The sequence below is a fragment of the Pogona vitticeps genome, chromosome 2, assembly GCF_051106095.1.
Source record: "Pogona vitticeps strain Pit_001003342236 chromosome 2, PviZW2.1, whole genome shotgun sequence".
Classification (NCBI taxonomy): domain Eukaryota; kingdom Metazoa; phylum Chordata; class Lepidosauria; order Squamata; family Agamidae; genus Pogona; species Pogona vitticeps.
Window position 1 is genome coordinate 148,102,936 of NC_135784.1, and position 27,033 is coordinate 148,129,968.

General features: G+C 41.7%; 1 protein-coding gene across 21 annotated transcripts in view; it reads right to left on the reverse strand.

Annotated features, from left to right (window-relative positions):
* Nucleotides 1-3,628: 3,628 nt before the first annotated feature.
* The window catches only part of LOC110077805 (ABC-type organic anion transporter ABCA8), a 109,899-nt gene continuing 86,494 nt past the window's right edge, over nucleotides 3,629-27,033 (reverse strand). For 20 of the 21 annotated variants that reach the window (XM_078384330.1, XM_072990775.2, XM_078384338.1 and 17 more), the window contains 10 exons: nucleotides 21,034-21,160; nucleotides 17,323-17,414; nucleotides 13,948-14,120; nucleotides 13,411-13,486; nucleotides 10,443-10,537; nucleotides 10,033-10,152; nucleotides 7,404-7,544; nucleotides 6,811-6,890; nucleotides 6,509-6,564; nucleotides 3,629-4,796 (listed from right to left, as the gene is read on the reverse strand). In XM_078384330.1, coding sequence (XP_078240456.1) covers nucleotides 4,698-4,796; nucleotides 6,509-6,564; nucleotides 6,811-6,890; nucleotides 7,404-7,544; nucleotides 10,033-10,152; nucleotides 10,443-10,537; nucleotides 13,411-13,486; nucleotides 13,948-14,120; nucleotides 17,323-17,414; nucleotides 21,034-21,160 — 1,059 coding nt within the window. In that variant the 3' untranslated portion in view covers nucleotides 3,629-4,697. Of the gene's footprint in view, nucleotides 4,797-6,508; nucleotides 6,565-6,810; nucleotides 6,891-7,403; nucleotides 7,545-10,032; nucleotides 10,153-10,442; nucleotides 10,538-13,410; nucleotides 13,487-13,947; nucleotides 14,121-17,322; nucleotides 17,435-21,033; nucleotides 21,161-27,033 lie in introns of all 21 variants that reach the window. The other variant, XR_013541082.1, reaches the window with a different exon arrangement.

The window sequence follows — 27,033 nt, forward strand, 5'->3', positions numbered from 1 at the left end:
TTTCATGATTACAAGCTTTTACTCTTTGGAGTGATCATTTTCTGTAATATGAAAATATGGATTAAATAGAAGCATGTACGAAATAATATGAGCTTAGCTGATTCCATTTTCTGCTCAGAAAAAAATAAAAAAAATAAACAAAATGCCTGAAGAGAAAACTAATTCACCATGAGTGATACATAACTTATACTTCTTTCCAGAATGGATTTCTGTTAAAATTATTTAAACCTGCAATTTGTTATCAATGATTGCACGATTAGATTTCAGTATAACTGAAATTATTGCAGTCTTAGATTAATGAGAGTATTTGTAAGTTCCAGGTTACATGTCTTCAACTATTTCGAATTACGTTTATGTAGATGGAACATAGAAACAATATAGATGAAGAAAGATTGGAAAATTAGGCAAATGAATGCTGCCTGGAATTAATTTTCCCCCCTGGGAAAACTAAAATGAATATGACAAGAATATCTAGAGAAAGATTTATTTTATGGTGAAGTGAAACACTTATTCTTATCCTCTAGAGAAGGATGAAGTATTTAAACAATGAAAATACTTGTACCTTGATACCCAGATGAACTTTGACATGACTGAAAAAGTTATCTGATCTTACACTGAAATTAATTCTTTCATGGATAAGTACCATTCACCCTAAGTAGAGCAGGTGCAGGGGGGAAACGTTCTGTTGGCAGCTGTGGCTACAGGGCCAGATGGCAGAGTGGGGGCCTTCATGTTGGCTCTCCTTCCTCACCGGTCTCACTGTGTTGCAGTGAAATGATCCCGCCCTGGACTTTTGAATTAGCCAATGGGAATGGCCGATGAGTGGGAGCAGCTACTCAGGTGGACTGGACAGGTCGGAACGTCTGGTCCACAGGGGATTTTAAAACTGTTGCCAATATCCAGGAGGTCTCTTTTGTTTCTGGACCTGTGGAAATGGTGGCAGCAGAACTAACAGAAGTGATGGAAGCAGCCATGATAGCGATGTGACATAAGCAGGAAAAGAGGGATCGCACACACAGGGTGCTTTCTGGATACAGGGGCTGCACCACCCCCTAGAGATAGGATACTAAGATAACCAAATGTGAAGTGTGTGTTCAGCTTCCTCCTTTTCCCCCAAATGTCCTCCCTTCCACCACCTCCGGCTTCAACAATTGGAACACATTCACATACCTACCCCATTCAAAATTTTGTCCCACAGCTTTTTGGGTAGGTGGTTCGCCTTGTTCTGTTGTCAGCATTACAGCATTACCTTTGCTAGGTATCACAATATGGCAGCTACATATTACTTTTTAGAAGGATTTAAATTTGGTATTAGAATTCCAGTAAGAAAATTCCTACCTCCTAGTGAACCTAACAATTTGAAATCTTCTGGAGAATTGCACCATGTTGTAGAGGCCAGGATTGAAAAAGAGCAATTAGTAAGCAGAGAGAAAGGCTTTTCTGAGTGCCTGACTTTTCCCAATATATTGAAGGAAACACCATGTGAATTTAGGTTAATCCGCCATCTGTTAAGTCCTAAGAGTTCATTAGTTAATTATGCTATCCTGGCAGAGCTTTGTTTAGCCAATTATGCTTTTTTTGATTGCACAGCCCAGATGGTGAGTTCTGGTGGAAAGCAGGCCTTAATAGCAAAGTATGATACACAGCCTGCATTCAGCTCCTTTCAGTACATTCCAATGATTTCTATCTGCTAGGATTTCAGTTTGATTGTTCATGGCATCACAACAAAGCCATGGCAACAGGGTGTGCAGTTTCTTGTGTAGTTTTTGAAATATTTAGCACATTCCTAAAATAGGTGTTCAAGGGTAGGATGGGCAGCCCTGATGTAACTCATTATCTTGATTAATATGTGGTCCAGCAGGGTCCTCTGCATATGCAGAGAGGCTTGCAGGCTTTCAAGAGGAAGATCTAGGTATGCCTTTGGCAGCTTATGGTCAGAGAAAAAAAGCTACCGGTACTCAAAAAGAGAGACACTCAATTCTAAGGCAGCTGAATTTTACATGTAGGGTAGTCTCACCAGGGACAGCCTTCTGTGCTTGAATAGCACAGAAATAAAACTGTGGTCAAATTTTATATAGAGACAGGTTATATGTGTGTTTGGTTGTTTGCACTCTGGCCCTAGAACCACCATCAGGCTCACTGGCAAAAGTCAAGCATGATGGACCACAAACTCAAATTGTCAAGGAGTATTATGAAGTTTTATAGTGCTCTGAAGTCACTGTTCAAGCGTCATACATTGACCTGGACACTAATACTAACACTGCATTTGTTGTACAGATATCTTGGTAAACAGAGGAATATATCGACTGCACTGCACTTTCTCCAAAGGCCTGGCAGTGCAAAGAGGAAACAAGATGTAATATTGTCTAGATTTTATTTTATTTATTATTGGATTTATATCCCGCCCTTCTAGACAGAAGTCTACTCAGATGTTGTCTACTCTGTCACATCTACAAGTATCAGTCCTTGGACAAGGCTGTTAAGAGCTCAGAGAGCAGCATTCTGCCGTTGTTTCCATTCAAGAGTGGTATTCACAACCTCTTCAACTACAGTATATTTCTTGTTCTTTGCTAAATATATCAGAATCGTTGAGCAATGGATAAAACATACCATTTTGGAGAGAGAAAGGAAACCATATATGTTAGTGCCCCCCTTGTTCTTCCTAAATTTTATTTCTAGATCTCCTAGAAGAGATCCACATGGTCCTTTCAAATAATATTTGTGCGCGGTGACTGTGCTCTCCAGTTTCTCCATTGTTTCTCCACCCCCATTTTTTTCAGTCCAGGGTTAGTAATGCTGTCTTAGAATAGCATGATAATGAGGTAAATATCATTCTGGGGTCAACTAATTGAGCACAGTCTCAGTATACATAGAAGAATCTCTGAGGAGATGAAGCAGTGGAAGGACCAGCAGCCTCAGATGAGTTTGGTACAAGAAGAACTTTGAGGGTCCTGGGAGAACTGCAGATATCCTTGGTGAGAAGAAAGGCTTTTTAAAAGGGCACTCCAGCTAGGGCTCACTGGATGACTATAACACTAGAACCCCATAGGTCCCCTTCACAGTGCTTTCTAAGGAGTACATAGGACAGCAGTAGGCAAATAATGTGTCATCAGAGTTATATAAAATAACCCAAACCAACTGGTAGGTACACATCCTGTTCCTGCTGCTCTGCCAGAAAAGTGGCTTTTCACTTTAAAAATGTGGTGAGGGGAAGCATGCACATTGTTTGGGACCCTATTGCCACTTCCAAATAAGGCTTATGCTCCCTTTGGGACTCATTTTAATGGTGAGGCAAAGCTAAGCCTACTTCTTACCACCACTACATACCTACATTTCAATGGTGTGGCAGAAGCAGAGGTGAGACATGAAAACTATTCAGGAGCACACGTTGCCCGCACTGAGGTACAGTAATCTATTTATGAATGAAGGCCACATGTCATAGATACGTAGAAAACAACAAATCTGTGTTTGAGTATATGCATGCCAAAAGAGGTACCTCACAAGTGAGATGAGACAGACCTTTTTTCCCCTAAAGTTCTTAGTGATAGAAACAAAGGTTTGCAGTGGGAGGCAAGTGATAGTTTAGAAAGGGACTCTATTTCAATAAGAAAGCACAAGATAATACCACTTTAAAGAAATATATGATTTATTTTTATATGACATGATATAAAGAGTCATGTGGCTAAGCTAGTCCAGGGGTATTTATCTCCCATGTCCACCCCACGGTTGCAGAGATTGTGTGATGATGATACACTACAAAACAGTTCAATGTTATTTAACCTAGTAGCCAGATTTATGCATAGATTTTAATATTTTGAAGGGAGTGGGAAGTATTTGTCAGAGAGCTTTAAGGCATTTGAAAGAAGAATTATTGCTTGCCACAACGAACACCTCAGGCATCTGGTTTGGAATGTCATAAAAATCCAGTCCTTTTAGTAATTACAATATTGTTGTTGTTTTATTTTTAATGCCAGACAGAAGGAATGACACATGTAGGATTGTCTGTTGCAGATACCAGAGCTTCTTCAGTGGAATTTGGTACTATATATCTTGACTTGGGCAGCAACATATCTTGAGCTGCACCAGGTGTTTAAACTCATCTTAGTATCAGTTCTAGTAAGCAACTGTATCATGTTTTCTGTTTCTGGCTAGGCGGCTATTTTATAGACCTAAGAATGAAAAAAAAATCCACTATAGTTCCATTAGTCTACGTATTGAATTCTTGATTATTAACTGTTTTTTTTGGGGGGGGCACACAGGGCAGGGAGGCTTAGGTATATGGGAGTATCTAAGTACTCTATGATCCATATCTTAGTATAGTCACAAACATTATGTGGATAAGATAAGTCATTTAACACTTTTCAAACATATACCAGTAACATTGCCATAAGTGCTAAACTGTAAACAGTTTATCTGAAAATACTGCATGTATACTTTGGGGGGGGGGACATGAGAGAGAGAGAGAGAAAGAAAGAACACCCAATGCCTCCTATGAGTTTGAGGTTTTCAGCAATGTTACACCTTTACACATGACTAATACAGGTGTTACACAGACCTTTTAGTGCACAGATGGATATATGAACTGCATTCTCTCCCCCCCCCCCCAGGCTTATAGTCAGAGCAGTAAACAAGATACAATATGTATTTAGGGTTAGTCTGATCTGTCCAATCTGTAAACACTGGTCTTTGGACTGGGCTTAGCAAGCAGCCTCCTGCAGTTGTCTCCATTCAAAATTTGTATCCAGAACCATGTCAGCATCTTCCCTCTCTTGTTCTTTGCAAACTTCTAGGAAAACCTAAACAATACAATGAAACACAATTTTATCAGTATGTATTTTCATAGGATTATCAGCAGCTACCAGATATATGGATGATTCCAATTCAAGTTGCAATTACCACAACAAAATTACGAACAGTAGATCTGAACACTAATGACAGTTTTTGGGTGCTGTATGCTAATAGCTCCACAATACTTTCTGTCATTTCTTTCAAAAGTGGCAATTTACACTCTTGATCTCCAAAGTGTACCTAAACCTCCACCAAATGGTTAATGTCTTCAGCTTTGACAACTCTGAGCATCTTGCAGAAGGAAAATGGGTTGAATGCAGATGTTACTCATTCTATGTCAGTGAGGTTGGGGAAATCAGAACTCGGCCCCATTTCCTCAAAACAGACAAAATCAAAATGATCAACCCTGTCAAAAATAACTTTTGCTCTTCTTCCTTCGTTTCTACATGAAGGAGAGAGAAAAGAAGCTATCCCAAGATCATAATGGATTAACAAGCATCAGCAACAAAAAACTTCTTTGAAAAGCCAGACATTTTTCTAAGATCATTCAAAAGCTCCAACAAAGCAGAAGCCGCCAACGTCCATTACAAAACATTGTAGAGGGAAGCAATGCCATCAATCATTAAAAGGTGTAACAGAAGGAAGCTACATGGTCAAAACCCAAGAAGAAAGCAAGCCCCTCACCTCTCATCCAGGACTAGTCGGGGTTGGCCATGTCCCTCAGAATTTGCCCTGACATATTTTCTCATAAGTATATTCCATAATATAAGAGCATGTTATACAACAGCAGCAAAAAAGATTGAAAATAACTTAGTCATCACCTCAGTCTAATAATAATACATGTGTGCCATCAAATCGATTCTGACTTATGGCAACATTTTACAGGGCTTTCTAAGTAGTGAATATACGAAAGTGGTTTACCATCACCTTCTACTGGGGGTACCCTGGGATTGTGCAGCTTGCCCCCAAGGGCACACAGTCTGACTCCACTCCAGGAGGCCTAGTGGGGAACAGAACTCCCAACCTCTGGCTTTGCAACCAGATACCTAAACTGCTAACATCCCACCAATTCACCTCAATCTAGTTCAAGAGAAGTTCACTAGAATTTCTAAACACATTCATCTCCACAGCACCCAGTGTAGTGGAAGGAGCAGGGCATGGAGCCCACAGTGGTGAAAACAGAGATCTAGCAAAGGATAGAAGCAACATGCAATGCTCTGTTTTGCAGTTAATTGCCTCATCTAGCAGCAGCTGCACAAGTGCCAAATGTGGCCTTCATCCACTGAGATTTGGGCCTAAATCCAATTCCTAGTTTCAATTAGAGATGGGCATGTCCCAGTTCAGTTATTGGCTGAATGTGTGTTTGGCACTTCAAAGCCCCACCTCCTCTGGCAGGTACCCACTCAGAGGCAACACCCAGAGGAGGCAGGGCAAGGAAGCCAGGCTGCTGCCTCTGAGTGGGCTGCTGCTAGAGGAGGCGGGGCTTTAATGCACCGAACGCCTGTTCGGCGATAAACAGCACGAACTGCCGAACTGCTGCTTCCAACTAAAAGGGAAGCACTGAAACAATGGGATTTACATAAGTGTCAGCTTACCAATCAGCCATTGATTCAATACATCTTCTCTAGTTGAGAGTAGCAAATGAATTAAGGCCTCAAGTTGCTTCCCTCTACCAATCCCACCGTATTTTATGTCACCGTATTTTTAAAAAACACAATACCTGCTCCAAAGTGTTCAGAGAAAAGCTGTATTCCTCAAGGCTGAACCTTCGTTTAGCTGTGTGGATATCAAGGTAAAACAATTATGGTCTGTTGACTTGGGGGCCATTCAAATTTCCCTTGCCTTCCACCTCTGGAACTTTTCTACCATGTGCTTCAACTTAGGATCAGACTTTGCTCTGTCCCCCCTCTTCCCATGTGGAGGAGAGGGAGGGAAAGCAAAGGAAAGGGGCAGTGCTACCCCAACTGGGCCTTACATATCTTCACCTTCCATGAACTGTCTAAGTCATTTAATCAGACATACCTTCTTCTAGCACGGAGAAGGCTCTGGAGAGGGGCAGTGCATTTTCCATTGGGACTTTGTAGACCAACAAAGTGGATAGCCTAAGAACAAATAAAATCAGAAACAGCAGAGGCAGGGCAACCGGAGTTACATGTGCAGTCTCCTGTTTAAAAAGTTTAGATCCAGTCACACACATAAGACATCCTGTACTCCAGAGCAGCAGTTCTTAAAACACCTCCACATCCACAGCTCTGGAAGGTCAGTCCAATCAGCTGAACTGTTTGTAATCCTGGATCATTGCACTGGTTAATAGAACAGAAAAGAAACGGTGTGCATGGTTCCTTAGACACCCAAAGATGCATGCAGATGCCAGCTGTACTGGAGTTGCCTGGGTTTGGTCTCTAGAAATAACGTGAACTGCTTCGTTCATGTTAGGTCACATTGAAATAATTGGTTAAGTGATAATAATAATAATAAGAGGGTTAATGACATGAAGGAGGAAATGGGTATATCCTCCCTATCTTCTTAATCTGATTCATGCCAAGAATTCCAGAAGTGCAGTAACGATCAAACAAGAACGCAACAATCAAACTGCAGGTTGGTTTCGCAGTTACCTTTCTTGGCGAGCTGCACGTGGGAAGATCTGTAGAATGTGAGTATTCAGAAGCTCCCCTTGCTCTACTCCTTTTACTTTTATTTGCAGCAAATAATTTTTGCCAAATCTGCTTTTCAGATACTGAATAGACCCAAGGCACCTACAGTAGAAAGGAATCATATATGACATAAATTTACAAAGGCTAATAAATGTGGACGTCTCACAGTCTCTTCCTAGATTTGGCACGAGCAACTGTAGCCCTCTAGTTGTCATTTGATTCCAAAATCCTCGATCTCTCGACCATTAAAAAGGTAAAGGTTCCCCTTGACAATTTTTGCTTAGTCGTGTTCGACTCTAGGGGGTGGTGCTCATCCCCGTTTCCAAGCCATAGAGCCAGCGTTTTGTCCGAAGACAATCTTCCATGGTCACATGGCCAGTGCGACTTAGACACGGAACGCTGTTACCTTCCCACCGAGGTGGTCCCTATTAATCTACTCGCATTTGCATGCTTTCGAACCGCTAGGTTGGCGGGAGCTGGGACAAGCGACGGGCGCTCACTCCGTCACGTGAATTCGATCTTACGACTGCTTGGTCTTCTGACCTTGCAGCCCAGAGGCTTCTGCGGTTTAGGTTTGCTGAATTGCTGGAATATGAAATCCAAGAAGATATGGGGGAGGCGGTGTCACAGTTGTTGTTGTTTTGACTTATATACTGCCCCATAATGGACAGCAATCTCTGGGCAGTTTACAACATAATTATGCAAGGAACAATTATTGGGAGGGGCTCTCCTGTGAGCTGGGTACTCATTTTATTGACCTTGGAAGGATGGAATGTTGAGTCAACCTTGACCCAGTTACCTCAACCCATCAGGATTGAATTCAGGTCATGAGCACAGGCTTGACTGAAGTACTACACCTTAACCACTGCACAGCAGGGTTCCTTCAGTTGCCTACACCTGTCTTAGATAAGCTTTCACTACTCATTCTGGGACACCATAGGGCAGCTGAGACTTTAGTCTCTGAAGTTCTGCCCCAAGCATCCATTAAATAAGGCATTGAGTTTGGCTTCTTATGATAATTTCTTTTTTCCAAAATTGCCTCCAGCTCTGTTACTACTGCTTCCAGTGTAAAGGGAGACAATGTGCTTCTCCCCATATGGAGACAATTCGGATTTTATAGATCAGGGGTCCCCAACTCCTGGGCTGCAGCCCGGTACCAGGCCTTGGCAGGACCAGGCCGTGGAGACAGATCTCCTGCCCCCCTACACACATGCCCCCCATGCACGTACGCACCTATGCCCCCCACATACACTCATGGATGCACGCATGCCCCACTCACGGATGCACAGATGCACACCCCACCCACGTATGCATGGCCACACGCACAGCCCCCCACATGCATGGATGCCACCCCCCACTACTGAACCAGTCCGCTGTTCGAAAAAGGTTGGGGACCACTAATAGATGATTTTTATGTCTTCAAAACAGGAGAATCAACCTTTTTTTTTTTTGCCATTCTTGCCCCCAGGATTTCTAGATCCTTGGTCCTCCTTTTGCCCAGCTTCAAATTTAGTCTTTTGAGATAGCTTGTTTGACAAAAAGATCTGGAGACCCCACGAAAACAAATTTGCATTCTTTTTAATTTAGCATAACAGCAGTCGGCTTACATATGACCCATCACTGATAGCTACCACCTGCTAAAATCATAGTTGATTATTTGAAGGTAATTGCTCATACATTTCCACACCTCATTACCAGCCTGTCTGCCCTTGCCCTGCACCCCTTTCCCCCACGATGCATCAGTTGTAGCAACCACCTGATGCCTGTGGATGGGAGTCACTTGCACAAGGAGGTGGGGTAAACCTAAACTGCCAGCTGGATGTCCTAAAAGAGGAACAGCTGGGAAGAGAATGGGATTGCCAGACGTGGAAGGTGAGGAACTGAAACCTCTGAGATGGATGAGGAAAGAGCCTCAGGATATGTGCTGGACTGCTAGTTTCCAAGGTCACTGATCAATCTTGGAGAGCTAGCTTGCTCTCACTGCCTAGCAAAGTAAGTCCACCTATCAGGACGGCCAAAGGTTTGATTTAAAATGGGTCTGGATAACTAGGTCTCAATAACTGGTCACACCTGATCATGTGACAATTACATTACATCTCTCTCCCCCTTCCCCAGTAAATTGTATTTCTGTGATCTTTTCTTTCAGAATATTTGCTTTCCCTTTGGTGCTATTGTAAGTGGATTAAGGATGCAGGAGAGAGGTCACATGGCCTCCCCCAGTCATACATTTGGCTCTAAAAGTGTGCCAAACACACAGATATTAAAAGGAGGGCAGAAAGGCTGCTTAGTCCACAGTCCCCCTCATGTATTCTTTGAAAGCCTGAAAGTATTATTTATTCTGTTGTAGACCTTCATTCTTAGTTTTCATGATCTCCGTTGACATGTGTAACCTATACATAAATCAGATGGACACTAATAGAACAAAATCTATAGCAATTATATATTCAACAAAATTAACTTCTTTGAGTTATACAAGAGAAATGGATTGTTAAAAAAAAGAATTTTTTTGCCCCATCAGCACGTGTTCTGAAGTTGTGTAGCATACATGGTATACTTTATGCTACATAAGAAAATGCATGACGACGCTCACCTGAGCTGTCCAGTCACCATGATGGCTATTCGGTCACATACTGCCTCAGCTTCCTCCATGTGGTGAGTTGTCAGAATGGCTCCTTGGTCCTTCTCTTTCAAAATGGCATGAATTGCTTTCCTGCAGACAACAAAAGACTGATTACAGATGAATCAGCCAGTGCAGCCTGTTCCCACTGTTCAGTTTGATCTTGAGTTCATGGATGAAACTCCAGGGGCGGAAGAACGGAGTATTCTATCTCCAGTCCTACGTTACCTCAGGAAAAGAAGAGACTTAAGGGGACAGGACCGAAACCAGTCTGGGCTGCAGGGCAAGAGGTGCTAAGATGCCACAAGTCTGGGAAGAGCGGGAGACAGGATTTTGGTCACAACTGGAAATGGAGAAAATCCAGTAACAGATGGGCCACTCACCACACCTGGCGCTTTCCTTTGGGATCCAGCCCTGTGGTTGGCTCGTCCAAAAGCATCACCGGAGGACTGCCCAACAAACTCAGGGCAAAGCACAACTAAGACGAAAGAAAGCCAATTTCAGTTTTGAAAAGATAAGGAGCCTACGTGGTTCCAAAGTCACTTGGAAACTCTTGCAAGGACACAAGATCTAAAGATGAATAGTAAATAAATAAAAGGAATGAAAGCAAATAATGTGGGCAGGGTGTCTCAGTATAGGAGAAGTGTCTCCATGGTGACAACTGCTGAAAAGGAAAAGCTCAGAAACTGCTCTGTCACTGCGTGAGTGCGAACAAAATAACAACGTTAAGGCAGCCAACAAGCAATTTTTAGATTGTATCACACATTTTAGCCTCAAGGATTTCAGGCTACTTGATGATGGTAGAGTATTAACTCAGTGTGAATTTAAACTTGAGATATCAGTTTCAAATCCCATACTTTTCAGGGAAATGTTGTTAGATTAGAAACACATGATACAAGCATTACATGCTGGACATTTGCAAACCAAGAAATTACAAAGCCTAGTAACATCACAGCATCATATTTGTCTCTTATAATAACATGTCCTAATCAATTGTCCACATCATCAGATACATGGGTGTGTATTCACATTAAACTATTTAAGGTTCTTCATATATTATCATTCATATAGTACTAGACTTCATACACTAGTTACTCCTGCTCCTGGACTTCAAGAACAACAATGATGGTAGGAATAGTTTTCCAATTGCAATTAATTTATAGAACTTTCACAGAATGAATTGTGATTAGTTCTAAAAGGGACTGGATTGTTAACAGAGGCAAAGCAAGGAGGATTCTTAAGGTGAATACACCACTCTCAATGTTTGCAAGGTCGGGTAGAGGATTTCATTTTGAGCTGGAAACTTCTGTTCAGAAACCCTGTCCATTTTAGAAGCATCTGCAAGATTCTGTGATCCTCCAGTATAAATTCCCCACATTCATACCACAATAATTCAAAGAATTCAGGCTGAGCTTTGAACCAGTAGGACACACTGTGTATGTCAATCATTTGCTCTTAGTACGTAAATCTGATGTGGAGGATGTCATGAGGGCCAGCTCAGGTTTGTAGGGGCCCTCAGTGTATGCTTCCACACCCACACCAATAATCCTTCCTCACTATGATTGGTGGTAACTCTGATTCCTCTCTCCCATAGTCAGACTCCTTAAGTTTGCTTTTAGCTGACAGCAAGGTGGATTGGTGCTCCCTGTAAATGACTGTGAGGAAGGGAGGAAGAGGATGAAATTGTGGTGTAGGTCCAGAGCAGCCTCATGGGCATGGAGTAGTACCAAGGAGGCAACTCTAGCAGGAGTAGACTCTCAATATTGATATAGATAAGTGCCTATTGTTCCTTATTAGATGTCTATACAATCAGACCTCTGGTCAAGTTATGTGTGAACTGCAGGGAGAACTCTCAAATCCAATCCCAGTAACAAGACGTGTAAGACAGGGATGTATTTTGACCCCCCCCCCTTCTCTTCAACATATTTCTCAAAGATCTGCCTTCTTATCTCAGCAGCACTGACTCTCATGCTCCCAAGTTATCAAATACCAAGCCACCTTTATTCTTGTACACTGATGATGATGTAGTACTGCTACCACTATCAAGAACTGGGCTAAATAAGCTATTTTCTGCCTTTGGGAATTATTGCTCTGAGAATAATTTGATCATCAGTTATAGTAAGTCAACAGCGCTGATGTTTTCTAAAGCTCTTAAACAATATAGATGGACCTTAAATGGCAATGCCATTAAGCAAGTGGGCAGCACCAACTACTTAGGCATACAACTGCAGAACATGGGAGCTTGGGTAGAACAGCGTAGGCAGGTGACTGATTCAGCTAGTTCTAGTCAGCAGCAGATCCTAAGGTTTTTCTACATGCAAGGGGTCAATATATCCCTTCTCCTATTCAAATTTATGAGGCTAGGACTCAGGCCCAACTTACATATGGCATCCCTATTTGGATACTGGGATTCAAAGCCGAAGTTGAAAAACTTCAATCTGCCTTCTTAAGGAAACTGTTGGGCCTTCCATCTTGCTGCTATTTATCTGGAACTGGGCATTAGATCAGTAGAATGTAAGGCATGGATTGCGGCCTTTGAATGGTGGCTACATCTATACTTTCTAGCAATCCCTGGTAGTTATTGCTCTCTACTGCTTAAGGATACCTATATCGCCCAATGGTCAAGAGAGATGGAGAAGAAGCTATTTAAGTTAGGTCTCTCAGTAGAAGATGTTGAGTAGTCATGACTACCAGAAGATTAAATCCCTTGTTGTCCAGAGATTAATAGACTTGGACCTACAGCACTTAAGTGCCGCTAATAAATGCTGCTCTCCACTGATCTACAATAAAATTAATAACTATGAGTTCTTCATTGCTCCATACTTATATGCATTGTCCATTCCAAAATAAAGAGCATTCATGTTAGCTTGCTTTAATGTATTACCATCAGCTATACTAGATGGGCCATTTAGGGAAATTCCGTTTAATTATCAAACTTGTCATTGTGGAAATGGGGATATTGAATCATTTGAACATGTTGTTTTTCACTGCAGAATGTATGATGATTGTAGAAAGTAATTAATCTCTCCACTAATAGGTGCCTCTCTGAACGGTAGCCCTACAGATTTGCTGCTGTCCTCCTTAGAGGGTGCATTGACTTATATTACTGACAGAGTGTCTAACTTTTTGTTGATTACTATGGGAACTAGAGAGGAAATGTTGCAATCACCCTAAAGAAGGTTTTATATACTATATATAAGATTTTTTTCTGTATGTTCTGTTTGTTTTTTAATAATCTTGCTGGTCTGTGACCATAATAAAGATTGATGATGACAATGAATATTGCTTGGTGCTCCTGGGCCTGTAACTAACATTATACATTTGGACTAAAATAAAAAAAAAAGAACTTACTTTTCTAGCTATGCCATCAGATAATCTCTTGACTGCTTTTTTAAAATGCTCTTGGAGTTCTAGAGCTTCAACTACCCTGAAAGAAAAGAAGAAAGAGACTATTCAGTTTATTCTCAGAATGAACACTTTCTGCATGGCAACAGCAAAAAGAAGGTCCTGCAAGACAGTTTCAGGACTAATGGTTGTTGTGGGTTTTTCGGGCTCTTTGGCCGTGTTCTGAAGGTTGTTCTTCCTGACGTTTTGCCAGTCTCTGTGGCTGGCATCTTCAGTGGACTGCAACATTCTTCAGAACACAGCCAAAGAGCCCGAAAAACCCACAACAACCATTAGATCCTGGCTGTGAAAACCTTCGCTAATACAGTTTCAGGATTACTGGATTATTGTCTCTCACTAACAAGAAAACTGAAAACTGAACCACGACCAGTTTTCAGTCTCTGGTACCGCTGGAGCATATCAAGTGAAAGGTTACAATTTCTACAGGCAAAACCTCTGAGGTTTGAGCTGTACAATGTATGTGGGATCTTTTGCCACTCGTACCGGTTAATAGCCACAGCAGCAGCATCTTTCTGTATCCCTTTCACAGCTGCATAAATCTCCAGATGTTCTTTGACAGTCAGGTTGGACCAGAGGGCATTCTCCTGAGGACAGTAGCCAAGGAAGCCGGTGGTGTTTTCTTCATTTGCAGGTGCATCCACCCCTTTTATCAACACCTGTTCAAAATAGGTGGTATTGTGACATTTTGTTGGTCCTTTAAATTCATAATTTTTAATTTTTTTACATATCAGAAACTTCACTGTTGCTAGATTTTATTCACCTTCGTATTTGAGAGCTAACTGTTTGACATGAATGCAAAACAAAACATTTCACCAGTAGCTTCACAGTGCAATTCTGCACAGAAACAAAACCTAAAGATTTCAATGGAGCAACCCTCAGATACATATGTATAGAATTTCAGCCTTGATGTAGTAATATGTTTCTATATAGACACAGGGATATTCCATTAAACATTAATTCATTGATTTTCCAATTTGAATTTTTTTCCAAAAGCAGCTACACCTTCCACCAAGATAGCTGCCTGACTTGAAAAATCTCTGTCAATGCCCATGCAATGTAGCTAAATGACAGCCATCCAAAATATATCAATGGCTGGTAAATTGTAAACTCAAGAGTTCATAATAGTCTGTTAAACAGACTTGGTTGTCACTTTCACTGACTCACAGTGAAACAAACTTTGGATTCTTCTACAGTTCAGAACAATACCAGCTCTGCTAAAAGAAATAACCTTTAACATGCTTATCAGTGGCATCTAAGTTTGGTTAAACTCTCCCATATTAGAGAAAAGATGACCTCTTTATGTTAAAGATACTATGGAGGAGAATATATGCTTTTACATACTGTATGTAGTTACTTGTCCAATGGGCATAGAGATTTTCAAGAAAAGATTGGACAGCCTTCTGTCCAGGATGGTATGAGGTCCGGGATGGTATGAGGTCCGGGACAGTATGAGGCCATGGGCAGGAGGGGTTGGACTAGAAGACTTCCAAGGTCCCTTCCAACCCTATGAGGATTCTATGATTCTTGCATTAAATTCATACTATTTTAGGTCTCAGTAGAAACCAATCAGCTGGGCTCTGTAAAAGCTTAATATTTATCGTTGTGATTATCATTATTTAACACATTTATTTTATTTATAACCTGCCCTGTCTCACAAGATCTCAAGGATGGTGGTGGTTACAAAGTGTGGCAATTTCCTCTGAAGCCCCTATCCCTTCAGGTCTTCACAAGGTTCTCGCCCTTCTTCTTTCTTCGCTGCCACCAGGTATTGCTGCCTCAATACCATTCACTCAAGGAGACATGTGTACTTTTAAAATTTAACTCATTTATTAGATCAGGAAAGTTAACATATGATTAATATTCAATAGGTAAATCACAGGTTGCTAATCAGTTGTATTTGTATCAGTTTTACTTTAACTTTAAATCTCTATTAACTCTCTGTACCATTTAGCATTCTTACAGATCTCTAACTCTCTACCAGTTCACTTTTTAAAGTTTCACACTGTCTCTCACTACCAGAATCTCTCCTCATACTCCATATACCAGCCTTTATATCCAGCCCCTCCCCCCTTGGGCTCCACCTTCCGTCCACTCATTGGCTCCTCCTGCACTGTTCAGCTGTGACGGATAGGTGAGGGTGGGGCTGATCGCTACACAGAGCCATATAGGACAACTTGAAAGAGACAATTTTAAAAACAGTTTAACTGTTGTCAGTCTGTTTAAAACACATAAAACTTTACAATATTAAAACCACTGCATTAAAATCTGCACAGACCAAGATCCTCAAGTCTCAAAAAGCTTTAGTAAATACATATGTTTTGGTTCAGTGCTGAAATCATGTCAGTGTCAACACTAGCTGAGCCTCCAAGGGGAGGGCATTCGAAGGTCAGGGTTTTACTGCTGAGAAAGTCCCCTCCCTCTTTTCTCTACATAGTGTACAGTCTATGACGGTGAGGAGGGCCTCCTCAGCAGATCTTATTGGATAAAGTAGGTTCACATAGGGAAAACCACTCGCTATTCATAGAGATTAAGTAGAAGTCTCTCCATAAAGACATTATATTATTATTACTATCTGCTAGCAGACTAGAAATCATTCAAAAAAATCCATGATATGGTAAATCCAAAGCTTAACAGTCCATGAGAACCTGTGTTGGGATATACAATGAGGGGAAATGCGAATTAACTCATATCTTGTCACTTTAAAGCTGCACCAAGGGATTCAGTTTTCTTCAGTTTAAGTGGCCACACAGGCAGAGGAGCAAAAGCCTTCTAACTGCACTTGTGTTAAGGCACCTGTGATTGGCATGATTCAAAGGAACTGCCTTAAGAAGGCATTTTTTCCCTTAGTTGCCCAGTTTCTCATCTTATCTTGCCAACAGGAGAGCTTCTTAACTTGTAATAAATATATAAATATATAAACAAGAGCTCTGCCCACCCAGGAGAAGCTTTTTAAAAAAAGTTTCTTGGGAGAGAGGCTTTGCAGAGAAAGGTGAGTGCTGGTGCTGCATTTGTGTGTGCACACATACTTCTTGTCTTCCCTTGTGGGGCAACAGATTAGAGGGAAGGTGGTTTGCCAAAGGATCACTTTGTTTGTTTGTTTGTTTGTTTGTTTGTTTGTTTGGGGTGTGTGTGTGTGTGTGTGTGTGTGTGTGTGTGTGTGTTCAAGTGCTCGATTGGTCTTGACTTTAAAAAAAATAGAAGGGTCTCTGGTGGGGAGGAAAATCTATGAATTAGGGATATAGGACTCTGGCCTGATGTGGATTTCCCATTGCACCACACTATCAAAGGGAAAAATACAAATCAAGCTGCTCTAAGCCTGTAGTATTTGCCCCATTTTTCTCCTGTGCAGCCTGGCTCTCAATGGATCACCTAACTCATAGGGCCAGATTGCTAAAAGGAATGAGAAAAAACAAATTCATAAAGATATGGGACCTACTTAGTATGTCTTTTTGCAATAGTATCCCAGCAGTCATCCCATCATAATTGAAACTTTGGTGTGATCTACTATAAATATTAATCTACCTTGATTTGGAATAATTTCAGTAATTTCTTTGAGATAGAAGAACAGTCTATAATTCCTGGAAATATACTAGTCTAGTAAATAGTGTAACTGTTATATTTCTATTACCCTTTATCTCATTGCCCTGATCTTCTCTTTGGCCCCTCAAACCTTGCCCTGATTGTGTGTTATATAGTACATGATAACAGACAATACCTTGTCTTTATTTAAAGCAAATATACACACAAGAATGCAGGTGTCTCATTTTTATTTGTTTTCACTAGTTTATCTTGCAGAAAAAGAAGAAGAAGAAAGAAACAAAAGAATATAATAAACAGGAAAGAAAAACCTGCACCTACCTGTCCAGCACTTGGATCTGTCTCTCCTATTATGATACTGAGTGTTGTACTTTTACCAGCTCCATTGGGTCCCAGTAGTCCCAAAACTTCTCCTACAACAGACACAGACATACTAATCATTTTTATTAATGGTGCACACAATGACACACATATCATCATCAAATTCTTCTTTATTTCTTCTAGCAAATCCTGCTGTTATTGTCATTCTCTCTCTCTCTCTCTCTCTCTGTGTGTGTGTGTGTGTACAAACTTTGCAAAACTTTATATATAAATATATATAACATTTTTGTAAAGTTTGTGTTTGCAATACTTAGACAGACAGACAGAAAGAAAGAAAGAACAAGAGACTGTTACACATATATTTGGAAACCATGCTATCTCAACTGGTAAAAGGCATGTGTTTGTTATAGCACGTGCTTTACCTCGCATAGGCAGACAGTTTTTCTCCCACTCCCACTAGTTTTGTTTTGTTTTTCTGTAAGTGCATGTGTTTTAATGCATTCTTGAATAAATGACTAAAGTACGTACTTAAATATAGAACACAGTGTGGTAAAATGAAAAGGATCCAAAGTATGAAGCAGTATAGAGAAATGCATCAAAGCATGAAAAGTATACACCAGGGATGATGATGATGATGATGATGATGATGATGATACTACTACTACTACTACTACCACCACCACCACCACCACTACACCTGATATCTTGCCCTTTTTATACATACAGCATCACTTCTCTCTCTTCTTAATTGTATTAGCAAAATGCTCTTTAGTAAGCAGTATGATTTGTAAATTCAAGGAGACTAGTTCTGTGTGAAATCCAGCATTGAGGTAGGTGATGGGGGCAGGGTTTGAAATCATCATTTCCCTAAGGATGAACTCCATGGATTACACAGGGAGGGTGAGGTGCAAATATCCTAAGACTGCTACCGGTCTCATAAATTTATGGTGGTATTTCCAATTTCTCAAACATTTGGAATCAGTGCATGTGGGAGGTATGTCTGTTATCAGGAAGTTCATCCATGACAGAATTTAATCCCTATGTGTTTACTGAAATTTTTTTTAAAAAAAAGGTTTGATGGATGGATTGATTTATTTCCACATCTCATGTTTGTGTATCAAAACAGGCTGTGCAAATTCATAGTTTTCCAACAACAGATTCTGCTGATGAGACTCATTTGAGAGGTAACATCTCCAAAACATACAAAATATTATTAGCAACTCTCAATTCCCAGTTAATTAGTGATATCAATTAATTAGTGATATCAATTAAATATGTTAAACTATGTGAGAAAAACAAATAAAGAGCAGAAGAAGAAGCTCAGTGCTCTCTGAAAGAGTCAATTTCTATCAGTTGGAACCTGACCTTGCTTCTCCTCTAACAGAAGGTTTTCTTCCATTCATGGAAGGAATGAAGAGCCAGTGTAGATGAGTCTTGAGGGAAGGGTGATGAGCAATTTGACCCATTCCCTCTTCCCCCCAATAAGGCCCTGAAGACCTGTGCTGTTTCACAGAGGTCTTCTAACACTCCTTCGTATGTGTCGTCAGCTTCTTATTGAGCCATACTCTCTTTGTGAGTCTAGAGAACATGGTAGCTGCTTTGCCAATGCGTCTGTCCAGCTCAACATCCAGAGATTTGAAGAGACCCTTGCCCAGCAGGCTGAGGCAAAGAGGAAGTCACAAAAGCAGCAAAACCAGGGAGCTGGACAGGGGACAAATTGGATTTGTCTTCAGTGTGGAAGAGACTGTCACTCTCGAATCGGCCTCCTCAGCCACACTAGACGCTGCTCCAAGTCCTCCATACAGAGCACGATACCATAGTCTTTCGAGACTGAAGGATGCCTAACTAACTAACTCTAACACTCCAAAACAATGTTTCAGAAATCATGGGTTGTGTGGTGGTGGAGGGGGAGGAATCAGCAAGAATTACCTCCAGCAGCATTATCCCAGGGATGGAACTCTGTCCAGAAGTAGATTCAAGCCTAACTTTTACATTGAGAGAACTACTGTAAGTTCCCATTATGACTGTACTTCAGTCTATGAAAATGAAAAGTCACTAATATGTCACCTGGCAGTTGTATGTGATAGAGGTGAAGGAAGATTTACATTTGCACAGACATGTATATGATTACACTTTCAAGCATAGCAGGGCATACTCTGGGCCTTGTTTTTCATGCTGGGCATGATGATGGTGATCTGGGTGTGGAAGAACTGTCTGTAGTTCTATTGTCATGGACAGATCACTATCTGGATCTCTTAATCTCTGCAGGTGTGGAGGATTTATTAGGATGGTCCGCCCCAGGAGACTGATGGATCCAAGTGGTTTTCTGATGGCTCTTGGGGAGTTTCCTGTTGCCTCAGCAGGCAATCCTGTCAAAGCTCTGGCTGATCTCTGGAATTAATCTGGCCGCTGAATTCTGGACGAGTTGAAGTCTCCGCATCAGCCTCAAGGGTAGCCCCACATAGAGAGCACTGCAGTAATCTATTCTTGAGATTATGAGGGCATAAATCAGCATTGTGACTGCCCCTATGTCTAGATAGAGACGCAGCTGGGTAATCCTCCGAAGATGGAAATGGGCTGCGCGGGCCACAGATGCCACCTGGGTTTCCATGAAGAGATCCAGGTCCAGGCAGATGCCCAAGCTATGAACCTCACTCTTTGTGGGAAGAGTCACCCTCCCAAAAGGAAAAAGTTTCCCAGATCTGGGATCCTGTACTTTGGCCATCTCATGAAAAGAGAAGACTCTCTGGAAAAGACCCTGATGTTGGGAAAGTGTGAAGGCAAGAGGAGAAGGGGATGACAGAGGACAAGATGGTTGGACAGTGTCATCGAAGCTACCAACATGGATTTGACCCAGCTTCGGGAGGCAGTGGAAGACAGGAGGGCCTGGCGTGCTCTGGTCCATGGGGTCACGAAGAGTCAGACACAACTTAATGACTAAACGACAACAACAACATGCTCCACGTGGGGCTGCCTTTGAAGATGGTTCAGAAACTTCAGCTGGTGCAAAACTCTGCAGCCAGACTGGGGCCAGCTACAGGGAGCATATAACACACCTGTTGCAAGAACTGCACTGGCTACCAGTCCGTTGCTGCGCCCAATTCAAAGTGCTTGTCGTTACCTATAAAGCCCTATACAGCTTGGGTCCAGGCTACCTGAAGGACTGTATCTTCCTATATGTGCCTTCTCGGTGATTAAGATCAGCAGAGGAGGCCCTCCTCTCGGTCCCACTGCCAGCACAAGCACAGTTGATGGGGGACACGGGAAGAAGGCCTTCTCGGTGGCAGCTCCCAGGCTATGGAACACTCTCCCTTGGGAGATCAGGGTTGCCCCTTCCCTTTTATCCTTTGGAAAAAAGCTAAAGGCCCATCTCTTCAGGCAGGCTTTGAGCAATTATAACTGAACCCCATTTCAGCAGACATTTTAATCTTTTTTATGTTTTCAAGTTTGAATCTTTTAATTGTATTTTAAATCATATATTGTTTAATTTATCTTTTAATATTTAATTTGTTTTTTTAAATTGTGTGAATTTTAATGTTGTGAGCTGCTTTGGGTCCCTTGTTGGGAGAAATGTGGCATATAAATAAAACTAATAATAATATCCTCATCAAATACATCAACGATTACTATAAATTAGTATGCAATTAAATGCTGTTTCTAGGTCAAATGATTTTATAAAATGGTAATAGTAATTTTTTTGGTCCATCTAACCTTTTTTAACGCAAAAAGAGACTGTTCTGGTGGCCACTTTTATCTTCTCCTTGTTTTTCTTGAAACAGGAACAAGCCTTCCCACTCTTGTATTCCTTACGCAGGTTGTGGACAATGACAACAGGTTTCTAACAGGGAGAACAAAGAAGATTGCGTAGGCCATATCACTATTTGAAAATAAATTCCCACTGACTGAAATTTTTAATGAATTTATGCAATTTCTGGTCTCTTGGTCTATTATTGAAGATATAAGGCATATCTTTTAGCTTCCTGTCATGAAGAAACAACACAATTTTTCTTTTTTAAAAAAATGATGCGCAGGTATATGAACAGAACTGAAAAACACATATTTGAAAATTGTGTGTACAGTTTTCCATTGCATGTCAATAGGAAAAATTACAGAAAATGTGCACAATAGGAAATACAGTACAGTATATATCTGTTAAGGGAGGTATATATATGAAAATGCGTACAAAATTTGTATATGGAAGAAGAAAGAAATCTTGCAATTGAGGACAGCACTCAGATGGAACAAAATTAGTGGGATGCTGTGAAGCACAGAAGTTAAACTGACGGTTTTTCATATTGGTGTGTACCACATCTTACATAACCATTATTTATGTATTTATTTCTTTATTGAATTTATATCCTGCACCATCTTGCAACCAAGTCACTTTGGGCGGCTAACAACAGCATCAGGAACAATATTAAAACACAATAAAAATAAATTAATACATAATGAAATAGGGTAAATTAAAACAGATGGCAATAAAAGTGGTAAAAAGGTTGATAGAGAGGATGGCAAAAAGGATGGTAAAAAGGGAGGGCGAGAACTTAGTGCTCTTGGAAAGCCTGGAGGAAGAGCCAGGTCTTCAATGCTCTTTTGAACTCATCCAGCGAGGATGCCAGGCAGATATCAATAGCAGGTTGTTCCATAGGTGGGGGGCAACCACCAAGAAGGCCCGGTTTCTTGTTCTTTCCCTCCAGGCCTCCTTCAGGGTCAAGGCCATCAACCACCCCGCCTGTGAAGAACAGGTATTAAGGACAGATCTGGCTTGGAGCAGGCATTCTGATAGGTACCTAGGTCCTAAACTGTTTAGAGCTTTGAATGTTATCATCATAGCTTTGAAGTCGATGTGGAAATGAACCAGTAACCAATGAAGGGTGACCAGAGCGGGGGAGATGTGCTGGAATTTCTTCAACCCAGTTATCTGGACCAGTTGAGGTCTCCGCATCAGCCTCAAGGGTAGCCCCACATAGAAAGCACTGCAATAGTCTATTCTTGAGATTATGAGGGCATAAATCAGCATCATGAGCGCCCCCATCACCTCCGAAGATGGAAATGAGCTGCCTGGACCACAGATGCCACCTGGGTTTCCATAGTAAGATCCAGGTCCAGGCAGATGCTGAAGCTGCGAACCTCACTCTTTGTGGGAAGAGTCACACCCTCAAAGGAGAGGGAGTTTCCCAAGCCACTGACGCCAAGGCCCCCATGTGCAAGATTTCTGTCTTGTCCGGATTCAACCTCGGTCCATTTGCCCTCATCCACCCCAGAACGGTTCCCAAGCAGTGTTCAAGGGTAGGAACAGCATCCATTGCAGTAGGAAAAAAAAGGAGAGGTAGAGCTGGGTGTCATCAGCGTACTGAATGGCCCCACAACTCCAGATGACCTCACCCAGTGGCCTCATATAAATATTAAATAGCATTGGCAAGATGACTGACCCCTGCAGAACCCCACAATTGAGGATCCACAGGATGGAAGTCATCTTGCCAAGCTGAACTCTCTGGGGATGGTCCTCCAAGAAGGAACGAATCCACGCCAAGGTGAGACCACCAATTCCCAACTCAGAGAGTGTCAGGGTATAGAATTTTATAGGCCTGAACCCATATATGTTTCATTAACGAGCTGCCATTATGTGCAGATGAGAGAAAAGCTGAATCATCCTAAGCTGATGCAATGAGGTGAAACCAGAAAGAGCCCAGGTGCAGAGATGAGGTCACCTGGAACCCGATTGGACTGGACAGAGACAAGATTATGTATAAATATGGACTGTGTCTGTGATATGTTCTCTTCTTCTGATGTGATTTTCTGCCACGCATGCTGTCGGACTGTGTGAAGACTTCTAGATGTGCTGTAGAGACCTGCCTGTATATAAGTGTACATATATGTAAATATAACCGTCAAAGAAGAACTGGTAAAGTGTCTTCATTTACTCTGCGCCAGAAGCGTAACAGAGGTTATGGGCCCAGAAACGTGCGCTGCGCAAGACAGACGGTGGTGAGTAAACGTGGGTGAAGTAAATAAATGAAGGAAGAGAGCAAAAGTGACAGTGGCAGTGAAGTAGAAGACTTGGGAGAAGACAGTTCGTCTGTTAGCCCAGGAGGGGAAAGGAAAGAGAACTGCGAGAGAAGGCAGGATGGCATACAGCACGGGAGGCGTAGGAGGCTTGGCCATAAATAGACTGAATGGTAAAAATTACAGGACATGGGCAGTCAAAGCAGAAATGTTATTACGAAGAGAGAGCCTGTGGTCTTATGTGAGCCGTCCTCCAGCCCAGTTAACAGAAGAGCAAGAGGAAGAGCATGAGAGAGCTCTGAGTACTATTATTTTGTCCCTAGAAGATGAAGAATTAGTGCATATACAAGGACTGAACACAGCCAAGGCAGTCTGGGACATACTGAGAGGCATCTATCTGAGAGAAACAACAGGCACAAAGATTTCCCTAACCAGGAGGCTTTATAAATGCCAAATGAGGTCTGGGGAAAGTGCCTCAAAGCACTTACAAACCATGAAGGGACTGTACAATGAACTGCAGTTAATGAACGTTGTTTTCCCTGAGGAGCAGAAGGTTTACCTGATTTTGAGCAGTTTAAGTTCAGAATTTAACATGCTTATTACAAGCTTAGAAAGCCTTTCCGATACACAACTAACTCTTGAATATGTAACAAGCAGAATCTTGCAGGAGGAGGAACACTGGAAAGAGAGATTCCAAGCTGCAGAGGAAAGCCACGTGGGAGCTGACCGGGAGAGACGGAGACGGAGTCCAGATGGTAGCGTGTCCCAAAGACGAAAGCCAGAAACAAACAGAGAGCAGCGTGGGCGTGCCATGATGATCAAAGCCTGTTACCAGTGTGGGTCCAGAAATCATTTGCAAAAGGATTGTTTGAGAGGAGAGACGTTTCCAAACAGAAAGGATTCCGAGGCAGCGGTTTGCAGGCGCTCTGCAGAGAGCAGCAGCAAGAGATCGGTCTCTCTTGTCAGCAGAAAAATAAGAGATAACTTCAAGGACACTCACGCAGCTGAATGGCTAATTGACTCGGGGGCCGTAAAGCATTTGACTAACAATGTAGAGATGTTTTGTTTTCTAGGAAAGACGGAGCTGAAGAACGTGACGCTGGCAAATGGACAAAAAGCAGACGTAACAGGAGAAGGGAGAGTGTTTGTTCCCAGTCTGAAGTTGGAGATAAGTAACGTGTTACTTACACCCACAATCGATTATAATATTCTAAGTGTGTCAGCACTCGATAAACAGGGGTTTTGTGTAATGTTTGAAAAAGGAGAATGTATAATTAAGAAAAATAACAAAGTAGTGGCCAGAGCGAAGCAAGAGGGCAATTTATACATATTAAAAGGCCAAACACACAGAGACACACACATGGTACACAGAAATGAACCCCAACATGACAATTGTATACACTTACTACATAGAAGACTGGGTCATGTAAACTTTAAGACAGTGCAAAAAATGGAAAATATGGCTAGAGATGTGAACATAAGAGACTGTAAGAATTACCTGGACTGTCAAATTTGTAAGCAAAGCAAAACACAAGTTGCCCCAAAAGGGAGACAGAGTACCAGAGAGACAAATAGACCATTTGAATTGGTACATGCTGATCTAATAGGGCCATTTCCACCTTCATTAGGAAAAGCAAGATTTGCATTGGTAATTGTGGATGATTATACACGATTTTCGTTTTGTTTCACACTGAAATCCAAAACAGAAGTTTTTCAAACATTTAAGAATTGGCTTAGATCTATTGAGCGGCGCTTTGGCCACCAGGTGGTGCAATTGCAGAGTGACCGAGGTACAGAGTTTACAAATACAGAATTCCAGAGGTGGTTAGAATCCACAGGAATCAGACATAGAAAAACAAGCCCTTATAGTCCATTTCAGAATGGAGTGGCGGAGCGAAGGAATGGGGTGCTCCAGAACATGAAAGATGCACTGCTGGCTGACGCAGGGTTGCATCATGCGCTTTGGGCAGAAGCTTTGAAAACTGCGAATTTTTTAATTAACAGAATTTGGTCATCCTCGATAGATCAAACCCCATATTATTTACTGTTTGGTAAGAAACCTTGTTTGAAGTATTTAAGAGTGTTTGGATGTACCGCTTGGGTACATGTGCCAAAGCAACTCAGGAGAAAGGGTCAAGCGAAAACAAAGAAAATGAGGTTCCTGGGTTATGAGCCTAGCTCAAAGGCGTATAGATTTCTAGATGGTGATAGAAGCGTTGTAATTTCTAGGTCTGCCAGTTTCAATGAGGGGGAGAACTGGGACAAAGTACACGCAAATTCACAATTATACATTCCACTGAGTGAAAAAAGAAGTCAGTTTAGACAGAAAGAAACACATGAGCAAGACACGAGGTCCTCTGCTGATGAAGATGGAGAAGATGAAGATGGAGAAGTTATTGAACAACACGAAGAACACGAAGAAACACACGCTAGCGAGGTTAGTGAGACAGAGGCACAGACAGAAACACAAGGTCCCAGAAGGTCCCAAAGGACAAACAAGGGTATACCACCCAAGAGGTTTGGAATGGGTGGTGTGAGAGTGTGTCATGTTTATATAGAACCCAAAAATTACAAAGAAGTTTTAGAACTTCCTGCTTTTGAAAAAAAGAAAATGGTTAGGGACCACAGATGAGGAAATGAAGTACATGAAGAAATGTAAGGTGTTCACAGATGCAAAGGTGCATACAGAACACACAGAGGTTACAGGTAACAAGTATGTGTTAAAATTAAAAGTTAAAAAATAATGTGTAAATGTGTTGGGATTATGCTGTGTTCAGGCATAAAAATTAGGAGGGGTGTCAGGGTATAGAATTTTATAGGCCTGAACCCATATATGTTTCATTAACGAGCTGCCATTATGTGCAGATGAGAGAAAAGCTGAATCATCCTAAGCTGATGCAATGAGGTGAAACCAGAAAGAGCCCAGGTGCAGAGATGAGGTCACCTGGAACCCGATTGGACTGGACAGAGACAAGATTATGTATAAATATGGACTGTGTCTGTGATATGTTCTCTTCTTCTGATGTGATTTTCTGCCACGCATGCTGTCGGACTGTGTGAAGACTTCTAGATGTGCTGTAGAGACCTGCCTGTATATAAGTGTACATATATGTAAATATAACCGTCAAAGAAGAACTGGTAAAGTGTCTTCATTTACTCTGTGCCAGAAGCGTAACAGAGAGCCTCCCCAGGAGGGTACTGTGGTCGATGGTATCAAAGGCTGCTGAGATATCAAGGAGGACCAACAAGGACATATTGTCCCAATCTCCCTCAGGAGATCATCCTGCAGGGTGAAAATGCTGTTTCCATACCATGTCATGGCCTGAAGCCAAACTGGAATGGATCAAGGCTGTCAGTTTCCTCCAGGAGGGCCTGGAGTTGATCGGCCGCCACCCTCTCAACCACTTTATTCATGAAAGAAACATTGGCAATGGGCCTATAATTCCCATTTTCATCCACCGCCAAATTAGGTTTCTTTCTAATGGACCTAATGAGTGTCTCCTTGAGGGCGGGGGAACCAACTAAAACAAAATGGAGGTAAAGCAGAGTGACACTGAGCAGCTGCTCCCACCCAGCAACTGGAACTGGAAGCACAACAGTTCTCCATATAACTTATTTTGATTGGCAACAAATCAGCCCAATCTCTAGAAGAAGCTCCTCCCATCATCCACTTGTCAGATTATATACTAATCTGACCATGCCAAG